Below are 19,062 nucleotides of genomic sequence, written 5' to 3'. Positions count from 1 at the left end.
ACAGCCACAGGCAGACGAGAACCAGGAAGTCCACAGGCAAAACTTGTGGTCGGAGACAGAAGGCTGTTAGGTTTACCGGGGCAGAGATGAGGAGAGGTAGTCAGAGGTGAGCCGAGTCGAAACCAGGAAAACAGTCCGAGAGTGAGCGCTGCAAGGTCAGGCATGGAAGCGAAAACAATCTGGCAAAGAGTGAGTGAAGTTTGGCTGCTCAAACACTGGCTTGATTGGAGATGAAGAGCAGATGAGGCTGATGAGGGGAGTGGCCAGGTGGAGAGAGAGGTGGGGTTGGAGTAAATGGGAAAAATCCCACGGCAACAGGAGAGAGGCAGAGCAGACTGTGACACAATCAGTTTCTGGCGGCACGACACTGGTACCGCGGACACCATGGGAAAAAATCAGCTTCCTATTTTCTTGCTGATGACGTGTAGGGAATAATGTCTGCTTTAAAATACAACAAAAACAAAATAAAATGAGTTTTATAAGAGAATCTTCTCATAAACAAAAAAACATACCTAAATCATTGATCATTTACATTTTATGGTCTAGATTACAACTGTTTTATATGCTAAAAATATATGAACATGGTTGTTTATGTCACTTGTCAGTGAATCTGAACTAAAACCTGAACAACCAGATCAGACTACACCCGACTAGTTCCTCATTCTGTCACACTGTGACAGCCAACCCCAACAGAAGTCACTCTACATGTTATTTTAGTGTAATTATTCAACTGCTGTAACCACCTGAGCCTCATCAATTCACGTTTGTTTTCTTTTTATATGGCTGGTGACATCTTGTCATCTTGTCTGCTGCAAGCAATCCTATTTTAATCACACAAATTAAGTGGATTGAGCATAATCCCCCAAGGCATAAGAAAAACCAGAAATACTGTTGCTGTCTGGTGGGTTTGATTAACCAAAATCTTCTCTAAACAGGTAATCAGTAATTCTCTGAGATATTATAAAGACATAGATTGTGAAAAAAGAAGCATAATGAGTTTAAATACACAATAGAAGAGTTTGCTACTTTCATTTTGATTTTCTTATTCAATTTCTTGAAAGTCTATTACTCTATTAACTTCCGAAAAACTAAAATTTGTGTCCAAATGAGGTACTATGAGGTTATTCTATCACACACACACACATAGCCTATATATATGGCACTCGCTTACACACCGTCGTGCGTGTGATGTGAAATGACTGTTTTTTAGCTGTGATGGGACACTGTGGCCACAAGATGGTACCAGCTAGCAGGAAACTAATTTTAGAATTCAAAATTCCTCTAGCCCCGAGAAGTTTTCCGTCTTGAATGATTTAAAAACACACTCAACACGTCTATAAATCTGCACCTTGAGGCTTTGTGGGACGAGAGCAGCCGACCTGAAACAGTGAGGTGTGTGAGGGTCAGGGTGCGAAGAACAGGTTATGCAAGCGGTGACGGAGTAAACGCCGCCCATCAGGTGTGTACAGGCTGACTCATTTTCACCACCGAGGAGTGTATTCACACACAAAAAAGGCCCTTTTACTTCGGTAGTCTCGGCGACATTTGCGTTCATGACTCCGTTCAGTAAACGTACATGAGGGGACTTTTCCAGAGGAATTAAGCCGCCGGAGCTGAGGCGGTATCAATGTTTGAGCCTATGTGTCGGATATGGCTTCTGCTTCTCCTGGGAGGATTCGTGGTGCCAGGTGAGTTTCAGCAACTTCCTGAACAGAGAGGGCTCTTTTGTCGTGTCTTACTTCAGGCTAAAACAGGCAGAAACAGTGTAAAAGAGGGGATTTTAGACTGCATATTGTTACCCAGAGTCTAGGGAGCTTGTTAAGTTTCATTTGGCCCAGGCCGACCTTTAACACTAATGGCATTTTTTCGAGTGTTATTACCTACTAGTAAAAAAAAAAAGAACTTAACCCATATCATTTGCAAGAATGTACAAAATCCTACATGTGTGCCACAGGTGTTTATTATACAGGAGTTTTTTAGGCCATGGATTATTTTCTGATATTGGATTGTCATTGTGTTACCACTTTTTGTATGAATTTCATTTTTCCAACAATATATAATCAGTTCATCATAAGTAGTCATCACTGCAGTAAAAACGTTTTCAGCGTTATTCTTATGCTTTTATAAAGATAGCTGTATTCTGTTGTTATCCATTGTTGTAGGCAAAAGGCAGAACAAGAAAGTTCACTGAATTTGAATTATTATTCAAGAACAGAACTTGGTCTAGTGTAATGTCTCAGTCGTGGTCAAACACAGGCAAACAGAGGGGTATATACATTTTTAGTGCACTTATGAGTTCAGACAGTCAGGAAAATCACAGCTACACAAGTGCAGATTTAGTCAGTGGTGCCCCCAAGGGTGTCCAGAGGGGGCCATTGCCATCCTGACATAATTGCTGGCTCCTCTGCTGGCATTGTTCCTTATGCTTTTACTCAGAGATCACACTATAGGGCCGCAATGAAGTCCCCCGTCCTCCGATCGGATGTTTTATACAGACCGGCGAGGTGGGATGATTGTGTGATATAATTGTGTAATATAATAAATAATAAATATGATGTAAAGCCATATATTGGTCCTTTTATTGAGAAACAAACAGCGTATTTGAAGAGCAAAAAAATGCCTAACACATGTAGGCCATATACAGACATGTAACACATTAAAACATGATTGTTATCAAAATGTTAATTGTAACAGTGTTAGTTTACGGCCATAGATAATTAGTAAAATAAGGAACCCAAGAAGTTTTCTTACCTCTCATATTGACATAGTTTTCAACCAGCTTATTTCAACAGCATAACTTAATCCCTTAAATTCAGTTGACTTTTGGTTTTGGTGTGCCATCTCAAGATTTTCAGCAGCTCCATCTGGCTACCCATATGAAAGATTTGTGGGGGTGCCACTGCACTGTTTACCAATTAGCAGCAAGTTTCAGTTCAACTTATATAATTAATAATCACAATGTAGAGGTAACACAAAGCAACAAGTTGAATTGCTCCTGATTGAATCCCAATCACTGCACAATGACACCATGTAACAACAAAATGACAAAGGCATGAGTGTTTGGAAAACGCTGGATGACTTGTTCAGCAAAGAGAAAGTAGGGATCTATGCTAAGAAACATTAAAAGCTGGTTGACGCCATAAAAAACAAATGCATTGAAATGATGGACCTTCCTTGTGCTAATCAGTGTAATTTTGTGAGTCAGCAACAGTGGTTAGATAATCCATCCAATGGGTTTCATGAAATTTTACTCAACAGATATGTAGTGTACATATCATATGATCTGACTGCATATTGAGTGCACTAGTAGTTAGAAGAAATGCTGTGGACCACAAATCCAGACATGCCAGCAGATTCCATTGACTGGAGTGCTAGTGGTGCTATGACAAGGATTCAAAATCAGTGCCAATTTGAGTGTAATTCATTATAAGTACAAATGGTTTTGTCAAAATTCTAAGAAAATACAAAAGTTGATCCAATTGTGTGGTGACTTAGCGATGACTAACAGCATCGTCACTTTGAAAAAAGTCATATCTGTGTTTGCTGTTGACATCATAAAAAAAGTTTTGCTCACATATCTTGCCAGTGGTGAATAAGAAGGAGTTGTTTGGGCAGGCAAGTTTGGGAACACCTGGCATGCTGCTCTGGGCTGTTTGATGAAGTGGTGTCTCTCCATTTACTGGAATTACAGTTCCAGTAAATGGAAGATTTGGCAGAAAATATAGCCTTGAGACAGTTTCTGCAGAAATTCTTCAGTTGTGCAAACTAATTGTTGCATTAGCTGCCCAGGTGACTGGTCTCAGACCATCTTGCAGGTGAAAATAATAATAAAATTACAATACATTTTATATATGGGCGCATTTTAGGATGCTCACCTTACAGATACAACAGTTATGAAACAAAAGATATAAATAAGTAAAAGGGCAACAGCAATGGTCACACAGAAGTCTAAAAAGGTGTGTTTTGAGGTGGGATTTGAAAGTGAGGAGAGAGTCAGTAACACTGATGGTTTGTGGTAGAGATCCAGAGACAACAGGCTGCATGGCTAAAAGCTCTGGACAGCACAGAAGATAAAGGAGCAGGAGGTGTAGTGAGAAGCATTGAGGAGGAAGAGCAAAGAGTTGGGGAGGGTGTGAGGGGATGAAGGAGAGCAGAGAGATACAGAGGGGCGAGGTTAAACCTTGAAGGTGAGAAGGAAATCTTATAATCGATGTGATAGATGCTGGATGTGGCGGTCCAGAGCTGGTGTGGCTACATTTGATCTCAAGTTGTGAGGCTGATTGGATGCACCGCCTAATGACTGGCTTTGGAGTCATCTTATGGTGGTGAAATGAACATTCAGCCCCCTTGTTCAGTCATCCGTGCAGTCAGCAGCCAATGGTACGCTGCCTTAAAACTTGCAACATCTGTGGCATTGTGTAGAGCGGCCCTTTATTGTCATTATCCCAGGGCACACCTGTGAAATAATGCATTAATGTGATACTGTTTAATTAGCATCTTGATATGCCACACCTGTCAGGTCGATGGATTATCTTGAGAAAGAAGAAGTGCTCATGAACATTTTTTGAACAATATATATTTATATATTTATTTGCATTTGCCCTTTAAGTAATCACAAACTCAACGCCCCTGTGATTTATTTGTATGGTGTTGCATATTACTGTCAGTCTTGGATAAATGTTATTCAAACATAGCTTTTATTCCTTGTTGTCCAGTTTGGTAAAGAGACATTATTCAGGTGTCTTTTTCCTGTTATGGCTCAGTCCAAAAGCGTTTGTTGTGGTGCATCTTGAGGCATTTATAAGAGGAAGTGATAATGGTGGAGCTGAACAAGTTCTCAGGAATTATACAAAGAAACTCATTCTAAGCGGAAACTAATAGACATGCAAGCCTATATACAATGGCACACATGAATAAATAATTCTTTTAATAGATAGACTAAGTGACAAAGAAATTACAAGTAGATCAATTCATACTTTGAATTTAAAATTCCACATTAAAGTTACCATACAAGTGAGATTCAGTGAGATATAATTGACAGAACTGCTTCATGATGAGTCCCTGTAGGTTTACCGTACAGAGACAAAGTCCATGTCCTACTAAATGCTATTATCCTTGTTAAGTTTAATTCTCATCTGCAGTCATACATTTTATTTTATCCCTCCTCGTCCAGGATTACAGAACATTCTTGGCTTCTTCTTCTTCTCTGTGCTTCATTAGGAGGAATGCTTTAATCCGCAGGACAGGTCTGCAGGTCTGATCGTCTCTGAGGCCGACAGGCAGCGTGATGCAGATTTAGCTCAAATATTTGACTTTGCGAAATCCCTGGAAGGAGATAAACAGTTTCCAAATTGCTCTCACTGTAGCGTTCAAGTAAAACACAATGGAAAATTGTTCATTTTGTGCTCACTAATAAGATGTATAATTGAACAGGTGATGAACAGCCAACATCCAAACCTGCTGTTTTCAGATAATCTAATAATCTGTGTTTTCAAGGCTGCTGTAAAGTTGGTGTCCATGTAGCCGTCTGTACTTGGAACATGCTTGCAATCATTAACCCATGGTAGGCGTAGCTGCTCTTAGAGTCTTTGAATGACTTGCTCTCTTGTTTGCTGAAGCAATGAGGTAAAGTCATGTCGAAAAGTGGAAAACCAGGTTCAAAATATCAAGCTGTGGCTCTAGATTATGGGCGGTTGTCGTCACAAAAAACCGACTTGCATTTTTAACAAACAATGAACACAAGATATCTGAGGCTTTCTGTGTCACTTTGCCCACAACTGTCAAGGCTGTTTCTGCATTAAATAAGCAGTGACAAGTACAGTCGGTTTGGCCTTTGTTTGAATGGTTTGATGAAATGAGGAACCAGGGCTGCTTAAATTATAACATTTTTTATTTTTAAAAAGCTGATATCTTACAAATGAAACTATCCAACAGTTTATTGTTATGATAGTGTATGTTTTTTTTTTTTTTAAAGATTTTTCCACATTTGGTACTCTCACTTTTCATTCTTGAAGTACATTTTCCTAATTACACTTACTCACTTTTACTGAAGTAACATTTTTAATACTAGAATTTTAATGTAGCAGAGTATTTTTACAGTGTGGTTTTAGTACTTTTACTTAAGTAAAGGAAGTGGATACTTCCTCCATCGCTGTTTGTGTGGAAGGTTGACGTAGGAGAAAATTATATTGAGAATTAATATTGAGAAAATTTGAATAACACAATATCAACGATAGTGTAAGGTTGACGATTGGTGCTTTCCAAATATATTTACACAATGAGATTTTTGATAAATAGTCATCAGTAATGTTAATCTGATGACTAAGTGGGTAAAGGCAAATAATAGAACAGCTGCTGTCAGGTAAGTTAAAAAATATATATATATATATTTATGTGTGTGTGTGTGTGTGTGTGACGCTGCCTGAAACCAGGAAAAGACAACACTTAAGATATTATGATATCCAGCATCTAAGACAATAACTAGTCTGATATCACAGTATTGTTATAATACTGATATATTGTCCAGTCCTAGTTTAAGCTAACCTCATTCACCTGCTTGTCTTTATCACAGGGGTGCGGCATGTCAGTGGAATAGTTATTTCCACTCCCAAAGAAGTGGAAGCAGTCAACGGGACCAATGTGAAACTGAAGTGCACCTTCACTACCAGTCATCCAGTGTCAGCTCAGTCCGTCGCAGTGTCCTGGAACTTCCGACCCATAAATTCAGGATCTGAGGAGTCGGTGTGTACAAACTTGTTTTTTTATGAAAATGCTTTGAATGTGTTTCTATTGTTTTTTAATGCCATTATAAATAATAGCCATTCAAGATTTTATGGTGCCACAAAATTTGTGATTTTTAAAGGGAAAACTTTTTTTTTCAACCTGGGCCCTGTTTTCCCATGTTTTTGTGTCCAAGTTACAAATGAGAACTACACCTTTTGATGTTGGTCGAGTATTGAACCAGAGCACCGCGGCCTGCAATGTAATCCTCCAGGGTTGATCTGGTCTGATTGTTATTGTCGTCCTGCAACAGCTCAACTTACTTCTCTCCTTTAGTGATACTTGGTTTGTCACAACAGACCAGATCAAGAGAAAGGTGCAGAAAATTATTCCATCATTCCACAATGTTGTCAGACACTTATGATAACAATTGGAGCATGTTAGTGGCAAAAACAAGCACTTTTAGTGAACATTAAATGACAACGCACAATTGCCCCAAAGGATTGCATTATAGCCCGTTTCAGTACTGCCAGCTGCAGCAACTAAATCCTGGACTAATTAAAACAAAAACTGTTGCTCCCATTAGTCACTTAGACACAAAGACATGGGAATTTAGGCTCTACAATGAAATATGCATAAGTTTCCCTTTAAAATTTTCACATAAACATTACAATATTTGGTTAATTATCCTATCTCCATTCTTTTAACAATAGACACTCACTGTGTTTGACCTCTTCTAACAGCCCGTAGTAGCTCTCCCACAATTACAAAATTGAAATAGAGGAAAAAAAAAAAAATGCCTTGCTCTGTCAAATGCATATAGTACATTACTTTATATCATGTTTTCATACAACGTGAGAGCTGTTTGCAGGGGACTAGCCCACAGCACAATAAATATGTGATGACTGTCTCTTTAAGATCGGTTACATGCATGGCCAAAAAACACCCCAGTTCCTGCAAATATCCCTGTTCTTGAGTTTTTCTTACATTTGCAAATCTGTTTGGACTTCTATACTCTCTACAGTTTTGCTTGATTGTTTGTGTGTTTGTGTGGCAGGTGTTCTACTACCAGGAGGTGCCATATCCTCCCCAGCAAGGGCGTTTTAAAGGCCGGGCGGTGTGGTCAGGAGACGTTATGAGACAAGATGCTTCCATCACTCTGCATGAGGTGCCTCCAACCTTTAATGGCACCTACATCTGCCAGGTGCGCAACCGTCCAGATGTGCATGGCAGCAACGGAGAGATTGTCCTCAGAGTCGTCAACAAAGGTCAGAGCGGCAGCTCTGCACGAACACAATTTTGTCACATTACATCGCCATCAAATATACTACAGTGAAAGAAAATTCAAAAATGTTGTAGCATAAATCTTTTTTTGTCATTGCTATCAATATTTTCTTAAATATGTATTCAGAGGGTGGTACATCCTTCGTCCTTGCATAAAAAATTGCTGTATTACTCAGGCGTTTCTGCAGGAGGTCATAGGTCAGGGTCACTCAGTTTAGTGTCTGCTTCAAGAACACTCTAAATCCCCACGGCATGAAGTGAAGGGCAGTGTACTGAATCACTGTGATACTGTTTTATTTTGTACTGCAATGGTACCTTTTTTGTTCTGTCAAATTCCCCAACATTCAGCTTTCACCCACTGTTCTGATTTTGGGTCTTGTTGCTTCCAGTTTCCCTCTCTGAAATCGGCATCCTGGCAGCGGCAGTTGGGGGCGCCTGCGCTGTAATCCTTGTCCTCCTCGGTATCTTCGTGGCGGTGAGATACTTCAGGAGAAAGCGCATGGAGCCTGACACTGAGGTGAATGTGCGGGAACAGGAATGGAAGGACCCGACTGTGTGGTGAGGGCCAGAGAGCCGGAGCTCCTCTTCTTCTCTGGACTGGTGTCGAGTGTGATTGGCTATTTGGGTCCACTCTGCTGGAAAAGACAAATGAAAAGTCGAGGGTGGGGACGCGTCTTTTTCTTCCATGTTTGCTCCTCCAATGTCAACCTCTCAGATATTAGTGTAGTTTGGTTCCTTCAGTATTAGAGATACAATGTACCAGCCTTACCATTTGTTATATTGCCAAATCTTTATACACTTTTATATGTTTTTATCAAAAGTTTCGCGTGATTGTAATTACTAACTTAATTTTATTGAGAGTTTTTAAATTGTTAAAAGGATAGTTCAGATTTTGTGAAGCAGGGCTGTATGAGGTGCTTATCCATAGTCAGTGTGTTACCTACAGTAGATTGCGGTCAGCACACCCTCCAGTTTGGAGAAGCAGACAGGAGTACTGACAAGGAAGCTAAACAAAGTACTGCTGTGGATGGGGCTAAGCAGTGAAACCCATTTTTACCACTTTAAAAAACGTCAGCATAATACAGTGAGCTGCACAGCAGTGCTTATGCATCGGAAAACAGAAATTCTATGCTTGATAAAATGTATCGCCACAGTAAAGTTGAAGCCATGCAAATTGTTTTCAGGTTGTCCTTTTGCCTATCCATCCATCCCAAATTTGGCACAAACATCCACTTGGACTCAATGACGTACTGATTAAAATTTGATGGTCAGAAATCACTTTGTCACTTTGACCTTACATCCATCTCATTCTCGTAAACAAGATATCTCAAGAAAATAATTATTTCAAATTTGGCACAAATGTCTGCTTACCCTCCAGATTTACATCATTCGAATTTAGTTGTGTATGGTCAAAGGTCAGGGTCACTGTGAATTGTGTTTTTGGCTGAGACTCAAAAATTCATGTGCTAATTATGACCAAAAAAATCATTAAAAATGTCTAATAGAATAAAATGGTGAAGTATATACAAAAGGTGAAAAGTCAACTTCACTGTGGCATCATCATGTTCTGCAAAAACACTTTTCTGGCCATTACTCAAAATCATAACTCAGGAACAGAAGGGGAGACATTTGGTCGGATACTGAATAAGTAACGCTAATATTGAAACAGTGCTGATTGCATAGATTGTGTGTGCTGGCAGGGAGAAGATTTGTGTAAGGCATTCATGTTTTCACAGACATTATTGTTAACTGTATGCAACTCAACTCATTTGTGGAGGCATACAACTGCAAGGCAGAAATTCTAGTTTAAACGGCTCAGATACGTTTTGCTGCTGGGCCCCATCCACAGCAGAATGTTTCTTTGCTCTTGTCTGCTTCTTCAAACTGAGAGCGTGGCAAATGCCGTGTACAGTATGTAGTATACTGACTATGAATAGGTACCTCTTACAGCCCTGTTTGAAAAAATCCAAACTACCCCTTTTAGTAGGAGATGTAAATATGGAGGGATTTGTACCTGCTGTTCTTGGATCTTGCTCATTGACCTCAATTCACAGCAGCAGTGCTGACTGCATCAAATGTATTCTTTTCAAATAACCATGGAATTTCTTTCCAATCATTAGTTATTTATGATGTGTTATTTACAATTATGGGCTTTTTTTTACTGAATCAACACTTGAAATGAGACTGCTACGGTGAATTGAGTCATATCCTCTCTGTTTTTTTTCCTGCTGATGGTTTTAGTTTTTAAGCTATGGACGATAAGAGTTGATGTTCCTTTTCTGTTTTTTTGGCGAAGCCTTCTCTTTTCTCTGTGAGCAGCAACTGCAACAACAACTGCTGCGTCACAGTCTGTGCCACTTTAATCTGTGAATACAGGTGAAGAATTTGAGACCCATAGAACCATAAACTGATGTTTTGGTCATCTTTGTCCACGGACCAGATGTGGTACACCAAATCTCTGTGGCACTCTGGCTGGGTTCATTGCAAGCTTAGGATTCTGGGTATTGTAATCTTTAAAGTCTCTATCTCTGTTATTTTGGCGATGGACGTTTGCTAAGGTAAACTAGTGGTGGACATTTAGTATTTGCTTTCCATGCAGCCAGATATATCCATGAGTAGCCTGTTTCATTGTTTACGTGTGTGTGTGTTTGTGTGTGTTTGACTGAATGTGTTTTGCGCTGGTTGCGTCAGTTTACCCGAAGAGGCTGTTCACCTGACAGTTGTGACGAAGGAGAAAGAAGCCGATAGTTCAGATGATGAAGAGTCTGAAGGCAGCAGTGGAGATGATGAGGAAGAGGAAGGCCTCGATGGTGACGATGACGATGATGATGACGATGATGATGACGATGATGATGATGACGATGGCGATGACGGTGGTGATGATATATTGGATGCATTCTAATGATTGGACCTGTCTTTCCTGTTATACCGTCAGCCTTTTTGCTCCTCATTAACTTGATTTAAATATGTAATTTATTGTACTTTTTCAGAGTTCAGTGCATCATGGTCACTGAGTTACGGCATAAATTAACGTTAAAACACTGCTCCGCTGATTTAGCTTTGCACTCCTATTACACTGTTGGACTGACAATGGGCAGCTAAAAAAAGCATCAAAATCAAAGCAGCAGAACCAGAAATGCTGTCTTTTTTACATAACAAATTATTTTTTGTCCAATCTCGAAATCCATCTGCTATTGGTTGAATTACGATAAGTCTTTGTGGTCAACCGCCAATATTTTGAAAGATCTGCTAGAGCCAGCCGATATCACGGTCAAGACCTCCTCTTCTGTGCAGTGGCCATTTCGGCTAATCTCTACAAACAGATATCTGCGGAGGTCTCCAAAATTGCATTTTGGCCAATTTGATCTGCTTCTCAACACGGACTGTTTATGTATCTCTCAAATGTGATTGGCCAAAACTACTTGGACTACAAACGGACTACAATCAGAAACAAGATTGCTTCCGATGTCAAAATCCTCTACATTCATACGCATATATCTGTTGAATAGAGAATTTTCCTTGTTAGAACTTGGGGCCTACATAACCCACAATGCAACTCAACTGCCAACAGTTTGGTCAGAGATTCAGGTGTTGTTATGCCAGTAGCAGCTAATGTAGCCTGGAGCTTCTCTTCTCATTTATGCCCCTTTTCCACCAAGATGGAACTTGTTTCTTTCCGGTTCCTGAACCTAATTTTGAACCTTTCAGAGCATTCCGACCAATAATGATTTGGTTTGGAATTTAGAAAATTTGGTTACCAGCTGGAACCAAAAAATATCAAGCGCACCGTGACAAGATCAGTGGGCATGTCATATTCTACAGGTTGGAAAGAGAGGATGGGCCAGTCAACACTGGAGAAGTCAAGTAGGAAATAGATTAAAAAAAAAAACAGAGTTCCCTGGTCTCATTAGTTTATGTGTATATTTTTGGGTAAAACAAATATCTGTAATAACAAACCAAAATTTCACAGATTATCAAAGTAATCCACGATTTTGCTACAACTGTTTATTTCCCTGATGAATTGTGCAACACGCCCCCTGTTGATGACACTTTCTTGATTTTCATGGTTCCATTTAAACCTGGTGAAAATGCAGACTCATTCGCTAGATACCACTAGGGGTTCAAGAATCCTGAATGGAACCAGTTCAACATCCAGAGTTAATTTGGTGGAAAAAGGGTGTAGGAGGTATAGAGCTGGCTACTGAAGTCTGGCCACTTACTTCTAACTGCACACCGCCAGAATTTAAATTTAAGACTTGTAGTATTCAACCCCAACTTGTATGGAGCTACAACAGTGACATTAAATCTTGGCACTGAAAATAAAATTTGGCATTGAAAAAGGAAACCATGGCACTAAAATTCACTGAAAAAAACACAGGCATTAAAAATGATTTTTACATTTTTTTAAAGACAAAGAGAATAGAAAAAATATTAAAATGAAATAAAAAATTTATGCATGTTTTATTTTTCAATGGAATATATTTTAGTGCCAATATTTCCCTTTTCAATGCCAAATTTTACTTTTGATGCCAAAATATATTGTCATTGTTCTGTCTCCATACATTTGACACTGACTCAAGTGGCATCATGTGAGGCGGTTTGTCAGACTTCACGCAGCTCCCTGTGGAGCCACAGAAGGCTTTATACAACATTTTTATACATGCAGTACAGAAGTGTCCCCAACACCTGTAAACAAACTTTGTTGTGTAAGTCAATGGAGTTCTAGTTTCTGTGTTTCATGGATGTGTAGTGGTGAATGTGAGTTTGTTGTACATGACTGCTGTAACTGTGCTTCTTTGTGTTAATTTGATTGGATTTCCATACAGCTGCCTGCTGCTGCTGGAAATTTGCTGCCTTCTATCAGTGTTGTGAAAATTCATGAATTTTCATGTGGAATAAATGAACTATAGATTTTTTTTATTTTTTTAAGGGAAGAGCTGTTTAAGTTTGACTCATTGCTGAAATCACCCCACACCAGTGCAGACAATGTTTGTGCAAATGCGATGTTGCAGAATAAATGGTTTTCTTGTTCAGTTTCTAAAAGCATCAGCTGAGAGTAGACAAATCAACACTTAACGCAAGAAACAGATTTTAACTGTCATAGTGTGTCTTTGCAGAGAGGTTAGAATGCTGCTGGGAAATGAAACAGGAGAATGGGGTGCTGTTGTTTATTTTTGCTCCTTTGGTCCACCATGAGAGTAATGAGTGATAAACAAAGCAAGGTGTTTACAACATTGGCAACATCGCCTAAGAGATTTTGTATTTAGATTTTGTACATAGTGTAAAATGAGCACAACTTTACCCTTTTTTGTAAATTAAAATCTTGAAATGTCATATCTATCTCTATTTAGCAACACTGCAATAAAGTACTCTTTTTTAAATTATTAAGTAGTATGATGTGTATTTTGATTTTTTTTTTTCAAAGTTCACTTTGAGGCAGCAGATCAGCTCTCAAAGAATTGTGTGGGTGAGTGTGAAATACCAACTGTGAGCCACTCCTGTCTGTGTCATACATGACAATGAGGACACACACACTTCTTGGCCTGAAAACAGCAAAGTTAAGCTCACTGTTTATTCACTTCATAGATATAACAGTGCAAAAATTAAGCTGAAAATGAAGTTGATTGATATTGAAAATAGGTTGAAATAATCTCACTACATTTTTTGTGTTGTTTTAATTTTATTTTTAATTGAAATGTTAAAGTTAATACCTACTGAGCAATCATGAAAAAAAATACCATGGACATACTTTCCTGTTACTCACATTACAACCCACTGGAAAATCTGACAATATTTCAGTGCAGTGACAGAGCATATATTCATAAAAACAATAGAAGAGGCATGTAAGACACATCCTAGCCTGGTGGAATTATGAAATTCCCTTTATCATTGTCCCTAATTAGTATTTTAACTTTTCTATTCATTATTTTTATTATTAAAACACAATCTATTCCTTTAAATTCAACATATTAAGAAAACATAAACAAAACTCACCTCAGACAGTTATTGAGTCGAGGTGGAGAGGGACTCCAACCTGCGGCATGTGGGAACCTGTCTGGGAAAACACCAGCCTCTTACAAAGCCTCTCCACTCTGACTCCTTTCCTCAGTGTACATTATTCTTCTTTTGGAATGAAAACATGCCCTGTTGAACAGGTTCTTTCTTTGTGTGAATGGGTTAAGTGCTGTTTAAATACACAGGGGCCATTTTTAGACCTTTTACAGCGGATTATCTTGATTTTTGAGCAAATGGTCAGCAATAGAAAAGAACAGGCAATGGTGTATAATAAATTGAATCGTAGCCAATTAAAGGCTTACTAAGTGGTAGTTCCCACTTTTTTCTTCAGCATTTGTAGGCTGCATAATGACTACAGAATAACAAGAAATATCTAAAAATCTGCCACTTATTTCTCCCCAAAAGAAATACCCTTTGTTATCTGTTATTTTTGTTATTTCTGTAGTGGAATGTAACAGTATATTACTTTGAAACCTGGATCAACATCACTTTTCTTGTGGTGCGCTGAGTTGCCTTCTTAGGTGTTCAAACCCTTAAATCCAGAGCAAATTGGTCTGCTTTCTTTTGGGAAAAAAGGCAATGAGAAACTTGACAGGAAATGTCCTGCAAATTGCAAAAAATAAATAAAAACTAGGGGAAAATGTCAGACCATTTTTTTTTTGAGGTTCTTCGATTGTATTTGAGTATTTATGCAACTTAAAACATTTATCTGAGAGCAGAAATTTTTACCTTTGAAAATAATACTTGTTGGTGATAAGAGTTTTATAAGTTCAAGTATCAAGTATCAACCTTTTTGTTAGTGACCCCTCAAAGAATTGTCATGTCAGTTTAGGACCCCTTGCCACATTTCAAACGTTTATGAGTTGTTTCACCATGTGGTTTTTCCAACTAAACTTTTCAGATTTAATTTAAATCACCAAAATCTTTTGGCCAATTGGGGGCAGCACTAACACATCATCACCGCTGAAATAGAAATGTAGAAATTGTAAGCACACAGTTTGCTTTTTTTTCCCACATCCAGCAGCGATATTATCATGGAGTCATGTTTCTGGCACCTGGAGAATGTAAGTCTAATATTTACTTTGTTTTGGCTTACTTTGTTTTTGTTCTTCACCAAGGGGAAATTTGGCTCCTTAGTTTGTGCCTCTTACGTGCTAGATATATTTTCGGTTTATGTGGTTGTTTTTGTTGTTGTTTTTAATATCACCGTTTAATTTTCTTTTAGAGAAACCCAAGGTTATGCTACATTTTTGACCAGAGTGTATGCTAACATGGTATGCTAATGCACGAGGCACAAACTAAGCTAGCTGTTTAGCTGCTAAATACTCTGTTCACTAGCTAATCCCTGAGTGTGCAAAGTTTTCACTGAAAAAAAGTGATTTTTGTGTTTAGCTTATACAGTAAAGAGAGCAGTGGGGTTATGTTCCTGGGCACAGTTTATAGAAAATACTGGATTTAAACATTGGTTTTGCCCCGAGCAAAGACGTTACCATACCAGGCAGAAGGTGAACAGCTGTGCCAGCCCCCCAAAAAACCGGACAAGATTTAAACTGACACGTGTGGATGCTGAGGTCACACATGGGTCACAGATTTATGTTGTTACCCTTCCCAGTGAGCAATGTTTGGCTCTAAAAACGCTCTGAGAACGGTACAGTAGATCAATGCAATGCTTTCCTAATGCTTCCAGAGGCATTTTTTTTTCAAGTTTCCAGATTGCTCTTCTTAAAGTTTAGGGTACATTCGTCATTCAAAATGTTAAAATGTTTTTTTTGTTTGTTTGTTTTGGTCTGTTTTTGAGTTTTTTTGTAACATGTAACATTGCATTACATTTACATTGCATCACAATGTTCTGTAATCTCAGGCATCATTATACTGTATGTTCTGAATGTTGCTTTGAAAATGTTTGTTCTCATGTAACATTGTGGGAACATTTTATAAAAGAACATTCTATGATCTGTCACCTCTCAACATCACCAAAACATCCTCAGACTGTTGAGGTTATAACATTATGTCAGCATTTAATCTTTTGGGAACATATTTGAATTCTGAACACCCTTAAAAGGTTCTTTGAACATTAGATTAAAAAGTTTCTTTAAAACATTATTGCAACTTGTAGGTAACATTAGCCAATGTTGCTGGAAATTTCCCTGCTAGCTGGGTTTGCCCAGGGCCCGACCCCAAGCACTAATTGTAGTTATGGTAAAATACTACTTAAGTATGTATGTATCTAATATAATATCTACTTATAATGCCATAATATTTATGTCACAAATAGTATTCTTACTTTTCACATTTCAAGTACTTTTGTTAATGATATGTCTTTATTTCTATTTAGTGAAGTCATGAATGCAGGGCTTTTATTTTTAATGGAGTATTTTCACAGTGTTGTACTGGTAGTTTTATCTAAGTATAAGATTGAAACACCTCTTCCACCACTCAGTTTATGTTTTCATTGTGTGAGTACTCATGTTGCTCTAATTCTCTAATGTACAGTGAGCGCTGAGACGTGTGTCCTTGTCTCTTTCCTTTGAAGCAGCGCACATTTTACTGCAGTCAGAGAAAATGACACCCTATGCATGCTTTTAAAAGCTGAGTGTGCACCTGCGTGGCATATATGAATAATAATATGAGACACATAATAATTAATATCTGTATGGTACCCACCAGATGGTTATATTTTTGTGACTCTATGTGTGGTTGCAGTTGTCCTGCAGTAGCATCCTGTCTTTCTGCAGCAAAATGCTGTTGGTTTTTTTTTCTTTGCAGTTTTGGAAGAGTTCCCACCACTGCTGCATTGATACTCCAGTGGAGGGGCCTGGAGAGGAGAGCGGTGAGCCCGCAGCCCGACCACATGATCTCTCGCTTTAGAGCTCTGTGTCTGTCTAACCACCACCTACCTCTACCTACTGTCACCTCACACAATTAACCCAATTGTATATGCTCATTATATACCATAACAGGGGTCACTGTTGGTGCATGTTTGCAATCCTCTGCCTATTTTGTAATTGCATACAATCTCATACTGTTATCAGACACAGGGTGGATTAACTTCCTGGGACATACATATTTTAATTTGGATATTGCTGCTGTGTTTTTACAGTTTTGCTTAGTCAGTTGTCTCAGGAGCATCCCCTCCCCTCACTACTCAGCTCTACTGAATCTTGCCTACACTATATATTATATACACTGTTTATTTAATGCAAGAGTATAACAGCTGACATCTGAATTAGACAGCTTTCACATAATAAAAACAGGACACATAAAAGGTATTGGATATGTCGTTGTGTGAGCTACTAAATAGAAAAGATGCCATTCTGTAGAGTCTCCATATGTGCATAATAACCTGCTCAATGAATAATAGATCACAGTGTTAGGCAATTGCACAGTAAGTAAAGTGCAGTATGCGCTTACCTGGCAAATGCCTGCATCTGTCTTCATAAAGGAAGTTTAATCTGTCAATGTAAAGTTCAGTTGCAGCCCTTCAGAGTTGCACACTTTACCTGATCTTCTACTGTAGACAAAATAGCAGCTGTTAAATCAAAGACAAACAATTCAGAGTTCAAAATGGATGTGTAGCTGTCCCCTCATCCTCTGCCTGCGTAACTGTACCTCGGCTCAGATGGCGCGCTCTATCAAATGGTCCCAGTTGCATCCAGTTAACACTCACAATTCTTCTTCTTTTCCATCATAAAACTCAGATTAAAGGGAAAATTCAGATTTTTTTTCAAGTGGTACTTATCCATAGACCATATACTGCATACAGTAGATTTTAGTTGGCAAGCCCCCAGTTTGGAGAAGCACGCCTGAGTCTGACACGGTCCGATGTTAAATGGGTCAGCAACAAATTGTATTTTAGCCACCTAAATCTAACTAACTGATTGAAGCAGTGGTAGACCAGCAGTGTGTTCAGCGAGCTAAAGTTCCTGTTTTTGTCAGTGGAGTCTGGTGGCTTTAACGAGAGTGTAGATGCAGAACTGAACTCATTCACGGCTCTCCCCTCAAAACAGACTGTCTGACAGAAAGGTAAAGCAGTGAGTATACTCTCTATATGGCATACATTTAAACTGATATCAATTTTTTGGGGTGGGACTTTTTTAGGAGGCTAAAATATGCTTTGTTGCTGTCTACAGCTGTACAGTGCCTCACTTTCGTATCCAGCCTGCTTCTCCAAACTGAAGACATGCATACTGACATCTGTCATACTGTTTGTAATATACTGTGTATGGGTACACCATAGAACTCCACTTTAAAAAATCCAAAGTATCCCTTTAACATCTTACCAGCTATTTTTCCCCTAATGGACTTATAACAGTAAGCCATTATTACCATACTGTCACCTTCTATTTTCGGTACTGGATGGGCATATAGATGTAACTATATGATTGCAACATTAGCCAGTTCTGGAATTGACTAATCAAATCAAAAAGCTGTGAGCTAAGCCCATCCTCTGTAATTCCTGCAGTGAAGAGTGCAGACACATGCAGCTGTGGGTGACTGATGTACATGGGAAAGGATCTGTCCTGTTGTGAAAAAAGACTGCACACATCGCCTCATATCATAATGCACTTGCAGCTGCATCGCACTGACCTTCTAGGCATTGAATGTGACACACATGCACACGTACACCGGAGGCTGTGGAGGCTGATAATCCTGAGCCAGGGGAATATGAGTCCTGGTAGAAGCCTGCCTTACAGAAAAAGAGGAGACGAAAGTCATAGAAAAACTGTCAATCTGGGGAAGGATAAGGAAATTAGAAGCTGAGACCGATGACAGAGAGTAACTACTTTATTGCTACCACTCCCACTTTAATTCTGTGGTGCTGAGTTTTAATACATTAAAGGTGACGTTATCATTTCTATTTATGAATGGAGCATTCTGATATGGGACTGTGCGTCTGGGCCGGCCCCGGGGCTGCATCACACCGCCTCCTCCTTCAACCTGCACTGCAGAACTTTTCTCTGATCTTCACAAACACTCTGACAAAAGTGCCTGAGTCTGCATACACGCCCCAAGCCAGGAGATGGGGAGGAGGGGAGCAGAGAG

At 39.0% G+C, this 19,062-nt stretch overlaps 1 protein-coding gene across 2 annotated transcripts; it reads left to right on the top strand.

The window, feature by feature from the left end:
• Positions 1-1,320: 1,320 nt before the first annotated feature.
• mpzl2b (myelin protein zero-like 2b) lies at positions 1,321-13,388 on the top strand. Of its 2 annotated transcripts, XM_042499058.2 has the most exons (5): positions 1,334-1,688; positions 6,572-6,741; positions 7,778-7,988; positions 8,394-8,562; positions 10,696-13,388. In XM_042499058.2, the coding sequence occupies exons 1-5, from the start codon at positions 1,628-1,630 to the stop codon at positions 10,904-10,906; spliced, it is 822 nt and encodes a 273-aa protein (XP_042354992.1). In that variant the 5' UTR covers positions 1,334-1,627; the 3' UTR covers positions 10,907-13,388. The 2 variants fall into 2 exon arrangements, with proteins under 2 accessions (XP_087944642.1, XP_042354992.1); XM_088088516.1 differs by lacking the exon at positions 10,696-13,388 and having other exon boundaries at positions 1,321-1,688; positions 8,394-10,411.
• Positions 13,389-19,062: the final 5,674 nt, after the last annotated feature.

Source organism: Plectropomus leopardus, chromosome 15, assembly GCF_026936395.1.
Source record: "Plectropomus leopardus strain MGB_pleo_1.0 chromosome 15, ASM2693639v1, whole genome shotgun sequence".
Lineage (NCBI taxonomy): Eukaryota > Metazoa > Chordata > Actinopteri > Perciformes > Serranidae > Plectropomus > Plectropomus leopardus.
This window is presented reverse-complemented; position numbering and strand designations above follow the sequence as displayed.

Coding starts and splice junctions, on each gene's coding strand:
- mpzl2b (XM_042499058.2), top strand. CDS start 1,628: ATGTTTGAGCCTATGTGTCGGATATGGCTTCTGCTTCTCCTGGGAGGA. Junction 1,689..6,571: donor GGGAGGATTCGTGGTGCCAG/GTGAGTTTCAGC, acceptor TCTTTATCACAG/GGGTGCGGCATGTCAGTGGA. Junction 8,563..10,695: donor TGGAAGGACCCGACTGTGTG/GTGAGGGCCAGA, acceptor TGGTTGCGTCAG/TTTACCCGAAGAGGCTGTTC.